The sequence below is a fragment of the Podarcis gaigeae genome (genome assembly GCF_964106915.1).
Source record: "Podarcis gaigeae genome assembly, chromosome: 5".
In the NCBI taxonomy this organism is placed as follows: domain Eukaryota; kingdom Metazoa; phylum Chordata; class Lepidosauria; order Squamata; family Lacertidae; genus Podarcis; species Podarcis gaigeae.
Genome location: NC_139681.1, coordinates 3,109,074 through 3,124,138, shown reverse-complemented (window position 1 = coordinate 3,124,138; position 15,065 = coordinate 3,109,074). Strand labels below are relative to the sequence as shown.

Here is a 15,065-nt window from a genome sequence, read left to right as displayed (position 1 = left end):
CATAAATAGAAGGTAAAAGCTATGAGACTAGTAGAGGAGCTTTGTTACAATAGCTACTGACCAACAATTACCCACTTCTTGGGGAAGAGAGCTGTTCTAATCTGGATTCAGGGCTAGGATTGAGTTGTCCTGATATGATGACCTTTACAGAGAGCATGACAAGAGGAATGCAGCCATCTGCTATGGAAGCTTTTAACTGAGATTCCTGCATTGCAGAGCTGGATATGACCCTAGTAGGGGTCCCGTCCAACCCTGCAATTCTGACTTTGCACTTGCTTCTTGACTGCTGCAGCTTTTGATACAGTTGACCACTGTATCATCCTGGACCGGCTCCATACCATGGGAATTGGGGGACCTTCAGAAGTACTTGAAAGTAGCACTACAGTGGTACCTCGGGTTACATACGCTTCAGGTTACAGACTCCGCTATCCTAGAAATAGTGCTTCAGGTTAAGAACTTTGCTTCAGGATGGGAACAGAAATCGTGCTCCGGGAGTGCGAGGCCCCATTAGCTAAAGTGGTGCTTCAGGTTAAGAACAGTTTCAGGTTAAGAACGGACCTCCGGAACGAATTAAGTACTTAGCCTGAGGTACCACTGTACTCGAAAGTCCAGAAAGTAGCACTGGGAGATTGATTAACTGCCTGGTGGTTAGCTATTTAATAAGTATATGAAGCCACTAGCAGCAGTCATTAGGAGTTTTGGGGCAAGGTGATATCACTATCTTGGAGACATCTGAATCAGGACAGGCTGTGTAGGATCTGAACTGCTATTGGGGTGCAGTGTTAGCACAGATGAGGGGAAATAAGTGAAGCTTGAATCCTGGCATGATGGAGGCACTGTGGGCGAGTGGTTCTTGTTGCAAGATGGGGTTGCACTCCAACTGAAGTAGCAGGTAATGCAGCCTGTGGGGTGTTTCTGAAGGCCCAGATAACCGAGTAAGACAGCTTGACCACAGTAGTTCACAAACTTCTTGATCAGGAAACTGCACCCAGCGTAGAATTACTGAACCTAAGCATTCATGAAAAGTTTCTATTCTTCTCCCCCCACCCCCAGCAGGTGTATAACATATGCATCTCTGAGAATACCAATAGTGAATTGCAGTGTAAAATGTAATCACCACCACTATTTTTCTAGAAAAAGAGGTGCCAGAACTCACCATGAACAATTATTCTCTTAGAATGGCAATGGCGCCCACCTGAGAGGAGCTGGAACTGAGTTCTGACGAGTTCCAGATGAAAAAAAGCTCTGTTTACTACTTATATTAGCAGCTATGCTTAGAAGTGACTACAACTTAGTTTTAATTAGAAACTAAACATTGAATAGTTTATTTAGCAACTTTCAAATATAAATGCAAGCAAAACAAATTTAATGGAAACGCTAAGAAATATTTTGTGTAAGAAACTGTTGCATAATAATCTTCAGTGACCAGTGTCAGTGGTTCTAGTTGTCTATATATGCTTTTTATTAGTTAATGTTACTAGTCCCCAGTCTTTGTTTGACCAAGGATAACAATCAGATCAAAAACACCAAAAAAGTATGAAACTTTAACTATAACTCAGGCCAATGCAGATGTTACATGTAGTTGTGTGTCATGACCCTGTTTTAAACAGGAACACACTGCTGGAGCCACACTTTGAGGAGTGGCTAATAGGGTGTGTTTACCTACTCATTCTTCCGTTCCAGATTGCACCCCCATGACTTTTCACATGTTTGCGCTTGCAAATACCTATCTGAAACCTCTCAAGGTAGTGGCGAAGTTAAAGTGTGGGTGGGTGGGAATGGGACAGAATGGTGGGGAAATAATTAATACTATTTCCACATTCAATCCCATCTGCCCCTCCAGCAGCTTTTCTTTTTGATAGAGACATCAGGAAACTGTATCTAATGTCTAACTATTACAAATTTTAGCAGTTAAACTTCCACAGAGAATAAGCATATTAATATAATGCTAAACAACCAATTCTCACATTAAATATATGTAAATTTAGTTTTATACTGAATTCTAATCAGTAACATTCAAACCTGTCACACCGTGGTTAAACAAAAGCCCACAGCCACAAATTCACTTTGTATCATATTTCAATGCAGAGCTCTTTCTGCCTTTCGGTTGCCTTTCATTTTCATCATCAGACTCTCGATACAGAGTAAGATCCAGGCTCAGGACTTGACTGTAGATAGTATCTTCTTGCTAAGGAGAGAAAAGAGCAAGAGTTATCATAGCAGACCAGGCCATAATGATGCAGCTGTAGGTGTTTGGGTTCTTTGCATCTCTGCCACCCAACCCTTTAAAATTACCAGGGATTTGATTCTATAGAAGTGTAGCCATATTCTGTTTCTGTTTTCTCTATGAAACACTTAGAGTGCGAAAACTATCACTCAAGAGTGTGTTTTGTGTGCATATATACCTCAGGCCAGACTCCAACTAAAGCATCTGCTTCAGAATAAAACTCTTCCTTTAGAGAAATAACGATAATCTGAAACTTTTCTTGGGCCTGCTCTTTAATGAAGCTTGATATCTTTTTGAGAAGGAAAAAAAAGGGGTTGTTAGATACATGCAGAAATATAATGATTAGAAAAGAAACTTGCTTTATAGAATGGGTAAGCATACTGTTGGCAAGACATCTCAAATACAAGACTATGCTATAAAATACATTAGAGGATCTGTTTGGAATAAAAATTCCTCATGCAATATATCTCTACTCACTAAGACAGTATTTTATTTTTAAAAACCCACACCATTATGGCTTGGAGGAATTGTAAGAAGTTGCTTAACAAATAAGTGCAGAACAAATCATGGGAGGGTCTTCATTATAATAATTTATTATCTATTTGGGGATCTTAATTAAAACCCTCACGTGCTAATAGGCTACCGCAGAGGTTTGATTAATACTGTCAAAAATTGTGGAAGGTTGCAGGTTCCTTTCCAAAGGAGCCTGCAAAGCCCTTGCACACTACATCCCAAGCGCCCGACAACCAGCTGAACAAGAAGGGCTACAAAGCCCCTTCGCCAAGCCCTGCCTTCACCTCACTTTACATGGGGGCAGGGTTTGTCAAAATGGCCTAGTGGGCTGGGTTAGGTCTGTGGACTGGAGGTTCTTCACACTGCCTTGGTCCCTAGGCAAATGCCTGTCTACTCACTGACAATTTCTGGAGTCCTGAGATCCCAATGAACAGTGGCTTTCAAGAACTAACAGTTCTTGTGGCTGGAAAGTACTAGTAAATCTTAAGATGCATTGGGTAAGCATGGAACAATTCTTAAGTGAACAATCAAACTGCCTTAACAGGGAATTAGCATGAGATGCAATTCGCTTCCTTCCATTTCAAATAGTGTCTGATATATGCAGCATATCCAGTGTAATCTCTTTCATAAAGGGTTTGCTTGCTATTTACTCTTTGCCCCTGCTTAAAAATATTGTTTTCATATATAAAAAGAAAAAGCACGTTTCTGAGATGGAATGCTGTTTTTCTTTTAGTAAGAAAGAGAGACTGATAGCTTACCTTGCCAATGTTTGTGTTATCTAGCGCTGCATCTACTTCATCCAAAACAAAAAAGGGGGCAGGCCTAAAGCTGAAACAACAAAGCAAGCACAATTATGAATGGGATGTAAATTAGTCCAATTGTACCTATAAGAGTAACAGAAACAATTTCACCAATGGAGTCTGCACCTGCCACCACCTGCGTTCTACTTTAATGACTGCATATTCTGAATTTCAAGACTTCTTTTTACTTTTTCTTAATATATAGCCAAAAAACCCCACAAATACAGAATTTAAAACAAGTGTGCCATATAGTATACAGCCTCCCCCACCTTATAATATGCCAGTGGTACAGAAATATAGAAATATATTTCTACTTCTCTTTACCAAATTGCCATCTAAAGAAGGCAGTATCACTTTTCTGTATCAAGCTAGCATGGAATTAAAAGTAGCACTTTAATAAATTAATATTATTATAGCACTTAATACAGTGCTGTATTATCTAGCAATTCCCACCTCCATAGCCAAGACCTAAAAGGGAATTAAGCAGAGGTAGCCTGGAACTTTAACTAGACCCTTTCCAGTACAGTGGTATTTTGTGATTTTAGAAAAAGGAAAATATAAGGTCAAGCTAGAAAATAACTGCCTGAATGGTATCCTGAAACCTATCAGAAATCTCCTAATTAAGGAACAATTAATTACCAATGCCACTCTACACCGAACAAGAAGTAGAGGCAGAAGAAGCTTCTAATTAAAGAAACAGTATCCTCCCTGAGAACTGCAGTCTACCCTGGAAAAACTGATGGTGCAATTGCATTTTATATGAAAAACAAAAAGAAAAAAACTGGGTGGGCAATCATACTGTCTGTTTTCACTATGAAGAATGAGTAAGAAGGATGGCAATTCCATTCTAAACAACTAGCATGGTAGCAGCCTTAGAAGATAAGTAGGAGACAAACTTCATTCAACATGATCCTCCTGTTGTGGGGCAAGGCAGCATTGCGTTCTTAAAATGAATATGATCATTACAGAAGTAAGAGGTATCTATTGACTATCAGCTATAGAATTAGTGAGCAACAGAACAGAAGTAATGAACTCTCTGTGAACATAGCTGGAGTGCGCTTCATTGTTCTCAAACCTTTTTATTTTAATTACTATACAAGACCACAATACTTAGAAATTACAAAAATTAAAAGATTACATAATGAAACAAACTAAGAAACAACATAAAAGACAAACACAATAATTTAAATACATTTCCTACTACCTGATTTTGGCTTATCAATAAAGGCACTTTAAATCATTTATTTCAATCAGCAAGAAAAAAAGGCAACTACCATAAGAACCAGTAAATGATTTATGTAAACTTTCTCACTGATATTTTATATCTCCCTTAAATAATGGTGCTCATCTGACCACTAACCCATGTTGAATTCTAAATAGAGTAATTTTGCCCCAAGGAAGGAGCTACTTTGTATAATTTTTAATTATTTGGATACTGATTTGCATGGAAGTGCTTAATGGCTAACTTAGATGGTTATCTTTGTAGCAAAAGCTGCATTCCCTAGGAGTATTAATACTGCACCACTCTCAAATTCTGCACCTGGAAGAAGCCCCCTCACTTGCTGCATCCCTGACAGACTTCCTTTGGAATAGGTGGACTTTGGGAGAAAGTGGCACATTCTAGACAAAAATCTATTTGTGTATTGCTCCCCATGTTGCCTATCTCTTGTTGATCTAGCGAAATAAATTGGAGAACCAGGTTTTCTGGGTTGGAGCTTGAGCCAGAACTGAATATAGGAAGAACATCCACTAGAAACCGGGTGTTGACACAGGGCCACAAAACCTGATCAACAGCTTTCCACATTTACTTCCAGAACTTCAAAGCATAAGCACAGGACCAACAACAGACCAAATCCTCTCTTGCCTTTCCACACTTCCAGAACAAACTGAAAGCTTATATATGTTGCTCTCCTTTCTCATCTTGTCCACCATATATGCCCAGAGGTAGAATCTCAACATTATATGAAGAATGGAGTGACTCCAAAACGATACCACGGTTGTATAAACTGTGATATGTGTGTCATATTCTTTTTTGAAGTGCAATGTATTTCTTACCTGTGTATTGCAAACACAAGAGCCAAAGCTGCAACAGATTTTTCACCACCTGACAGGTTGTCCATTGGCATAAATCTTTTTCCAGGAGCTACACAGTTATAGCCAATACCTTCCAAGTAAGGCTCCTCGGGATTTTCGGGACTAAGAAATGCCTGAAAGATACCAGCTTCCTTGTTCAGTTAATAACAAAACATGGGCATTAGCTTTATCTGTAAAAAATTTAATGCAGGGCTTTTCAACATGGTGACCTCCAGTTGCTGTGAACAACTATCAGCCACAGCGAGAAGAGCCAACAAACAGGGAAGACAGGAGTTCTTGTCTGCAACATCAGGAGGACACCATACCGGCTATTCCAGATTTTGTGAATGCTAAAAAAATACTGGTTTCCAGAAATGCAATTTAAATCATTATTTTGGACAAAAATGCAATCCTATTCAAGTTACGGATGCAAACAACACAACATTCTTCAAAGTGAATTTGGAGAACAGGGAGCATCTAGATGTGAAAGTCCAAAGCAGTATTTGTACTGGATGGAAAAGAGCAACAGAAAATCATTCACAAGCTGCTTTGGAAACAAGCCAGAGCTCCTTTCTGTGTCCATGAGCACAAAGCTTGAGAACACACTAGTTCTGCACATGGCAAGTTAACCTAACCTTCATGATAACTGCATGCCAACTTTGCACAGAACAAACTCCCCACCCCCAAAATAAACTCTTCTACCGTGGAGCCTTGATGCAGCTTCACAGGTGAGTCATCTTTCACCAGCTCTGTCGTTTCCCCATGCCCAGCTAACTCTGTATTTCCAAGTCATGGAAGCAGAGGGATTGGACCCTTTGCTGTTTGCCTTGGATCACTTTATTTTGAATCCTGAATCTGGTTGCCCATATTTCTGTTTTAAAAACTAAGAAGAAGAAATCCTTGAATGATTCGTTTTCTGATGGACCAGTAATCTAGCCTTAATTTACAACCAGTACACTCACTGTTGTTGTTAAAGAGTATTAAATGAAATATCTGAAAAATTACAAACCTGAGCGCTACTGTTTCTGCAGAGTTTCTTGTAGATCTGATCTATAGCTACTGACACATGTTCAAAACACTGACTGAACAGCTCGTATCTCTTTTTCTTCACCTTCTCAAATTCTTGCCTACATAATCTGGCTTCTGTCCTACAAGTCTCAAACACTGTAAAAGGATAATTGAACTAGCTTTAACAGAACATATCACTAAAATATTGGGAGTTAATTTTATAGGGTAGAATCCAATTAATGTCCTTGCATTCAAGGAAGAGCTTTTCTGGTGGATGCCTCTGCTAATGTAAGAACATAGACAGGTGATTTACGCCATACTCAAATTCGTTTCAGATAGTTGTCACCCTCCAGCAGAGGGTTGAAGGTGGTGTGGAGAGCTGCAGGTGGAAGAATGAATTAGCAAAAATCAACCCTTCTCCCTTTTCCGCTGAATCAAAAGTCCCTGCATGAGAGCAAAGGTCACCGCTGGATTCTACCCACAATTTCCTACCAACTTCAGTAAACAAACACAAGAAAACAGTATTTATACAGATAATCTTTTGCAACAGAAAGCCACTTTTCTCAACATACAAGTTTGTGCTGTACAAGGCCAGGTTCTTGCAATTTAAAAAGTGTTCTCAGTGAACATTACATGTTTGCAGTGCTATTTAAATTCAAACTTTATTGGAGCTTATGTGGCCCATTTATCTATCTGTGTATGGTGGAAAATTGAATTGCTTCACACTTTCATGGAAAGAAAAAAAAATCCTTGCAAATGTCTATTCTTTTGATGGAACACTGGATTTACCAGGATGTTCTCTTTCTTCAGTACCTCTACATCTATTGCCCTAAAGGGACAAATAAAAATGAACATCCTTGCAAAAATTGCCATTGCAGCATAGATGCTGACATAGGGCCCCTTCCCCTGCAAGTTCCAGTGAGGGAGAGAATTGTGCGGCCTGAGAAGGCAGCACGGTCCTCCCAGCCCCGCAAGCCCTTTGGGGCAACAAGGATGTGCAGTGCCAGGATGTTTGTCAAGCCTTGCGGGCCTGACAGGTAACTCTTGGGATGCATGGAAGCTTTGTCCCACGGGAGGGACAAAGAAGAGTATCTTACAAGGAAAGGGATTTTGTGAGGGTTGAGAAACATTTCAGGCAAGGCCATTGTTACTTGGACTTCTGACACCTGAGGTGTATATTTTTAGGAGCCACCATCCTTTTCTGATTATAATGTTTTTTATAAACTATTTGGAAGTTTTAAAATGTTGTAACCAAGAGCTGTTTTCAGGTCCCTAAAGTGGTATCTCAAGAAAGGCGGCGGGGGGGGGGGGGAGAGGCCAACGACGATTACTTTCTTGGAATATTGCCTAAGGGATCTTGTGGTGGATCTACACACAGAAAAAAATTCTATAAATAAGTCAGAAATTAGATCATTGTAACAAAATAAAATAAAAAACCCTTTAGAAAAAAGCATATAAAGATTTCCTGCTTTCTGGCGCCACCTGGTTTATAGTGCATTCAAGTAAGTGGTGTCCTTCCTTGATGCAAATAATGGTGACAACTTGCCAGGCAGAACAGTAAGGGCCATAGGGGATGGGTTGGGGACTGGGATGGGTTTGGGAGCATGTGCTGAAGGGGCCTGCTCAGAACCTAACCATATGCTCAAGTATAGGGCTTCACCAGAGGAAAAAGGCCACAACAGATAGTCCAGCAGGACAAACAGCCAAGCCACTTCTCCTGGGGGGGGGGGAGAGAAGGGGAGAGGAGGCCTCCTGCCCACCTTTCAAATATTTTATCTCAATTACTTATTGAAGGCAAACAATAAATAAAAGTTGTGGCTGATTTTTAATCTAAGACATGTGTTCGCCTCTTTCCTGTCAACTGCTAGGACATTTTTAAAGACTTGCAATAACGTAATAAACTGGGATGTAAGTGCACTGTGGGGTGATCAAACAGCCACAAGGGCACCCAAGCAATCTGGGTTTACAAAAACACCTTTCTCACTACTACTATCAGAATCACAGAATCGTTTTATTATTAATTTTACTAATTAAAAAGGTTAATTTTATTATTAATTTTATTAATTAAAATTTTACTAATTAAAAAGGTTCAATATTACCATCAACCGATTCTTGAAATCTGCCTGTGACAACATGTAATCTCTCAAGAGCTCTCATATTCGGTGCTGTTGTTTTTGATAGAACATTTTCTCTAGATGCTATTTCCTGCTGAAGTTTTGTTAGGTGAGTTTCAATATCTTTGTCGGAGCGCAAGTCCTAGATGTAAAATGAAATAAAGAAGTATAAAAACAATGAATAATGGTATTGGGTTATTAAAAATTGCCTCAAAGTCTTAAAAGAAAAGACAAGGAGGTGGGAGGTAATGTCCACACGAGGGGAACTAGCTGCAGTTGCAACATTTTGACTGTCCCTGTGGGACTGCAAGTGCCATGCTTATTCCTCCTGGCCTTGTGGACTCAGATAGTGCTATTGACCTTCTTAGAGCATACACAGTCCATCAGATGGATACTGCCGTCTATCACGCACAAGCAGGAACGGCAGAGTTTAGGAAGTATGATTTTTAAGGTACTGGTACTGACACAATAAGGGAAACATACTAGAACGAAAAACATGTTTTAAAAAGGCTTTCAGGAAAGGTCTGGGTGCAAAATCTACTAAGAGAAGAAAAAGAGCTGCTGTGGCTTAGGAGAGCAGGTGTGGGGAAGAGACTGAAGACATTTGTTCACATACCACAACTACCACTGAATAAAATTAAACTTGATTCACTTCAGGTGGGGAAGCTGGGGGGCCAGGAAACAAGCAAAACACCAAACCACTGGGCCAAGAAGCCAAGCGGATGTGAGGAGACGTGTGAAGAAAACATTAAAATACTGTCAGGAAAAAACAATAACCCAAACCACTCAAAGCTCAACATAATGAACAACAAGCAAGCAAGCAAGCAGGGAAGGAAGGGGAAGATAAATCACCCAATAGTCGAAGATGTGAGGCTAGGCATGAGCAATGAAAGGCAAACCCATCTGGACAGCACTCCAGGGTCTCTAGGAGGAAGTCTACTTCCCCAACTCTGCAATTCCTGACAGTGGATGGCAGATGGCAGTATCTACCCATCTGAGGGACTAAAGAATTCAGGGAAAATTTGGTTCAGGCAACAAACCTGATATAGCTGTGAATACCTACAAACAACAATAGTCTCAACACAGTGTGCAGTGTCAGTAATGCAGAGTGAATGCAGAACTAATTCCTTTTCTTTTCTTTCTTATTAATATCCTACCTTTCCTCCAAGGAGCTCAAGGTGGCATACATAATTCTCCCCATTTTTTCCTCACCACAAATTTATGAAATGCAGAAGCACTCATCTCAACAGCTAGCTGTGCTATGAAGTGCTGACTGCACAAGCTGTGGGAGAATGTCCCCCACATGCTGATGAAGACCACCCTTCTCCCTGAAGCTGCTTCTGTCCGTCTATGAAAGATTCCCTCCGTGGTTAATAGCAGCAGGAACCGGTTCAGTGGTCCTGCACACCACAGAATGGATAGTCTCTGGGGTGATTGATTGCAGTCCTGCTTACTGAGCAAGTTGCAGAGAATATCTAAGGAATCATGGTAGCCAGATGTTCCTTTTAACCACATTAGCCAGGCAAAAGGAAAATAAACTGTGGAACCAAGCTCATGAAAACATGCTTTCATACAGAATATTAAAATGGAGATCTTCTCTTACCATTAGCTCTTTTGCAAGATTGCTATAGTCTACATGAATTGCCTCTTCTCTTTCATAGATATCAGCCGTCATTTCTGTAGTTTCAGTATCAGATCCCAGCTGTAACAAACAGCCAGCAAAATTAATGGAGATACATAATACTTAAAACTGAAAAACCCAAAATAGCAGCAGCAGCAGCAGCATTTGCTTCTCTCTCCTCTCCCATCCTTCTACTTATGGTTAAGGTACGGTTTACTTCTTCATGAAAACCAGTGATGTCTCAATTTTATCCAGCCTCCTATTCATATCTTTCTACACGTTTTCCCTTTTTGAGGGGCAGGAGCATCAATTGTTAAATATACATCCTAGCATCTGAATAAAATAGCATTGGATTCGGGGGGAAACACTCATCGGGAAAACATCTTTGCAGTTCTGGTTCTCTCTGCGCCCTCTCAGCATTAGCTCTTCTACAAATTTGGTACTAGCCACCAGATAAAACTCGAGTTCAGTGTTTCTCAAACTCGGCCCTCCAGATGTTTTTGGACTACAGTTCCCATCATCTCTGACCACTGGTCCTGCTAGCTAGGGATGATGGGAGCTGTGGTCAAAAAAGGCTGGAGACCCAAGTTTGGAAAACACTACTCTAGTTAGATCAAGGTCTGGCAGACCTTATTTATGTACGAACTCCACAACTGTATTAAATTATTTAATATGCCACAAACCTACCTCTATTTCACTAATGTCATCCAAAGATCCCAAAAGAAGTCCTATCTTTAAGTCCTGGAGTTTGCAATCAAGAAAGGTATTATGCCTTTCTAACTTTTTCTGCTCCAGAGAGGTCTCGATTGCAATACCTTCCTTTTGCAACTTTGCCAACTCTCTGCCACCAAAAAGCAAGAACAAAGAAAACATAACACTGATATTTCAGCTACTGAATGTTTAAAATTTATAGAGGAATAGTTTGCATATTATATTATTAATTTAGACTTAATACCCGGGTTGAGAAACACATGAGATAGTACTTTTGAACCACACTTCAAGCTTAAGTTTCTAACCCAAATACAAAGTATCTCAATCCATTCTAGAAATCAATTACTTCCCCATCAAATTCAGCTTGCTTGCTTGATTTCAGTGACATGTGTAAGCAGACACAGGTAACTGGGAAAGATTTGCATGCCCTCTTTCAAAGACAGAAACAGTTTTGTATCCAAGTCATTTACACATTTGCTCTTGCCACTTTTTTACCATCCAAAGGCACCCTGCGGTGGTGCTCCAATGAGCACCATAGCTGAACATGTGCACATCAGCTTCTGGATCTCTTAACCTGCTCTGTACCAGAGATTGCATCTAAGTTTCCACCAATTCATGAGTGGCCTGTCAGGCTGCAATGAAGATGGTATTGGAGACACCCTGTTGTACACAAAGAACCTCTCCATCACAAACCTTCGGATCTAGGTCATAGCAGTTGTACAGTATTGTACTATCTTAGCAAATATACAATGCTGAACTTAAATGTTCCTGTTCACACAAATTAGTGAGATAAGTTTCAGTTATCTGGAGTTCCTCCCCCACAAATCACTTACCTATTCTAAACACCTTACCTTATTAGAGTTAGCAATGCCTTCCTTGATTCCTCAACTTGATTCTGTGCTTCTGCAACACCAGCCTTATTAACATTCCATTTTTCCTTCAGCTGCTGCAGTTCCACCGTAACTTCCTCGACCATTTGTAAAAAGTTTTCCTCATCCTATGTACGAAAAGTATTTATAAAGTATAATAACCTCATGGTAATCTTATCCAGACAAGATACAGTGGTTCCTCGCAAGACGAAATTAATCCGTTCCGTGAGGCTCTTCGTCTAGCGGTTTTTTCGTCTTGCAAAGCAAGCCCATTGACAGCTTAGCGGATTAACGCTATTAGCGGTTTAGCGGCTTTTAGCAATCAGCTGTTAAGCGGCTTATCAGCGGATCAGCTGATAAGCGGCTTAGCGGCTTAGGAAAAGGGGGGGAAAGGGGGGAAAACCCCGCAGGAACTAGCAAGACATTTTCGTCTTGCGAAGCAAGCCCATAGGGAAATTTGTTTTGCGAAGCGCCTCCAAAACGGAAAACCCTTTCGTCTAGCGGGTTTTCCGTCTTGCGAGGCGTTCGTCTTGCAGGGCACCACTGTAGTCAGATACCCATTGGTAGAGATGGAACACTCTAATAGTCTCTGTGTTGGGTTGATCTACATGGATTTTCACCTCCTAATTCCCACCTCACTCCTTAATCTTGTTGTTGTTTAGTCGTTCAGTCGTGTCCGACTCTTCGTGACCCCATGGACCAGAGAACGCCAGGCACCTCTGTCCTCCACTGCCTCCCGCAGTTTGGTCAAACTCATGCTGGTAACCTCGAAAACACTATCCTCTGCCGTCCCCTTCTCCTTGTGCCCTCCATCTTTCCCAACATCAGGGTCTTCTCCAGGGAGTCTTCTCTTCTTATTTTTCTTTACAGCATTGGACTTTCCTTTCGCTTCCAGGCATATCCGCAACTGAGCGTCCTTTCGGCTTTGGCCCAGCCGCTTCATCAGCTCTGGATCTACTTGTACTTGCCCTCCGCTCTTCCCCAGTAGCATGTTGGACGCCTTCTGACCTGAGGGGCTCATCTTCCAGCGTCATATCTTTTATATGCCTGTTGTCTTTGTCCATGGAGTTTTCTTGGCAGGGATACTGGAATGGCTTGCCGGTTCCTCCTCCAGGTGGATCACGTTTGGTCAAAACTCTCCACTATGACCTGTTCATCTTGGGTGCCCTGCTCGGCATAGTTCATAGCTTCTCTGAGTTCTTCAAGCCCCTTCGCCACGGCAAGGCAGTGATCCATGAAGGGGATCACCTTAATCTTAGTTACATTTATATGTTCATATATTATAGACATGCAATGTGCGCATAGTGCAAAATGCATAGAAAAGGTCTTCTAAAATAAGTACCGGTAAACCAATTTCTTTGTGAAGTAAATTACTGTAACCAAATCTGATTATTTTATTACTTTAAGAAATTTTATACACGGGGCTTCCGCTAGGGGTGCCGCGGAAGATGGCCGACAATACCATCTTTCCAGCTCGCACGAGGTAATTTAGAGGCTGAGATGGCAGTAATCAGCCTCCCAAATACTTCCTGGTGGAAGGAAGATGCAGTCTCATCCGCGGTGCCCAAAAAACCACCCCCGAGTTCATAAAGAAGGAGGGGGGGCACTGGATGGAAAGCCCCCGAGGGAGTTCGGATCTCCTGGACACTGTCTTCCCAAGCGTACCAAGTTCCATTACTTAAGATAAAAAATTGGATTTAAGTTCTTGGACATACTTCAAGCGAAGAAGGGGTAATTAATCTGCCAATTAAGCCAGCTACTGAGGTGCCGAGAGTGACAGAGAGGAAGAAAGATAACATCTAAGAATAACATCTAAGCCGGTATGTTGGAACGGAATGGAAAGGAGGGGGAATAAAACTTTTTCTTTTTCTACTACAATAATACCTAACAACCCCCCCCCCACCCAGAAGAACCGTTTACATTATTTATAGGAAGTGAGATGGGAAAATATAAACTGTGTGGAAATAATACTAAAGCTTTTGTTTTTTGAAACGTTTGGAAGAAGATAAAAGACTCTCCAAATATTGATATTAGAAAGAAGCAGGACCTCGTTAGCCACTGGAGAGACACCAAAAAACTTTGGATGGATTCTGAGAAGGATGATGTGACGCATTTTTTAATTGGGATCCGCCATTATGGGAGAAGGATGTGTTGCAGAGATAAATAGTCTTGGGGAAGGTGAGCTCTTAATTTGTTATTGTATCTGTACTTCAAGTCTGATTTGGCAAATCTCCCCTAGAAAGACTAATGTTTGATGCAACCTGTCTGAGAAAATTAATGAGCAAACGCCCAGATTTTATTTCATCGGAACTGAGTGAAGATGGCATCTGCCACCAGAGAAGGACTTTTGGATTTATTCGGCATAAACACCAGCGTGTGAGGACATTCTGCAAACAACAGACTTATCAGCTGCAAAAAAAAAGGGAGAGTCATACAAATTTCACACAGAAGCACATTATTGTTTATTTCAACTCGCCTGTGGAAACAGCTCAGAGGGCATGAAAGAAGGAAGGATAACAACAGGAAGATTTAAAGAAGGAACTATTGGAAACTCAAGGCAGTAGAAACATAAGATGATTGGAACCCCACTGAACTTGAAGCATGGGAAGCCCCAACAAAAATTTATAATTTGGCAGAATATCTGGACTATATGATATGTATTTGTATAATTTGGAATACTTAATGTGATTTGATTGGATTGTTAAAATGGAAAATTTAATAAAAGTTATTTAAAAAAGAAATAAGAAATTTTATACACTGCTTGATTGTAGTGAAAACCTGAAAAGCTGAATATAAATTATTGTAACAAACCATTGGTTACCTTTTTCAGGCTAATAATATAAGCTTCATCTTTGCAAATATTCTCCTTTAACATGTTGTTCTTCTTCACCGCCTTGTCTACCAGGCTGCAAATATACTCAACCTGAGCACTCAGTCGTGTTTTCTGGTTTTCAAACTGGAACCTGAACAGACAGAATACAGTAATATGTTAAGATGGAGACAGCAATGTTTTCCTGTCAGGGGCCATTACATCACTCAGAAATAATGTCAAGGGATCTGTGTCGACTGTGGGAGGGCCAAAGTCAACAGTGGGAAGGGACAGAGTCAGAAGTGTAGGGGGCACCCCCT

General features: G+C 40.7%; 1 protein-coding gene across 8 annotated transcripts in view; it reads right to left on the bottom strand.

Moving 5' to 3' along the window:
* Positions 1-1,295: 1,295 nt before the first annotated feature.
* The window catches only part of SMC1B (structural maintenance of chromosomes 1B), a 36,924-nt gene continuing 23,154 nt past the window's right edge, over positions 1,296-15,065 (bottom strand). For 7 of the 8 annotated variants that reach the window (XM_083738719.1, XM_083738720.1, XM_083738717.1 and 4 more), the window contains 10 exons: positions 14,758-14,899; positions 11,919-12,064; positions 11,044-11,197; positions 10,339-10,437; positions 8,721-8,877; positions 6,623-6,777; positions 5,596-5,747; positions 3,499-3,568; positions 2,406-2,516; positions 1,296-2,188 (listed from right to left, as the gene is read on the bottom strand). In XM_083738719.1, the coding sequence (XP_083594845.1) occupies positions 2,063-2,188; positions 2,406-2,516; positions 3,499-3,568; positions 5,596-5,747; positions 6,623-6,777; positions 8,721-8,877; positions 10,339-10,437; positions 11,044-11,197; positions 11,919-12,064; positions 14,758-14,899 (1,312 nt within the window). In that variant the 3' untranslated portion in view covers positions 1,296-2,062. The remainder of the gene's footprint in view (positions 2,189-2,405; positions 2,517-3,498; positions 3,569-5,595; positions 5,748-6,622; positions 6,778-8,720; positions 8,878-10,338; positions 10,438-11,043; positions 11,198-11,918; positions 12,065-14,757; positions 14,900-15,065) is intronic. The other variant, XR_014564190.1, reaches the window with a different exon arrangement.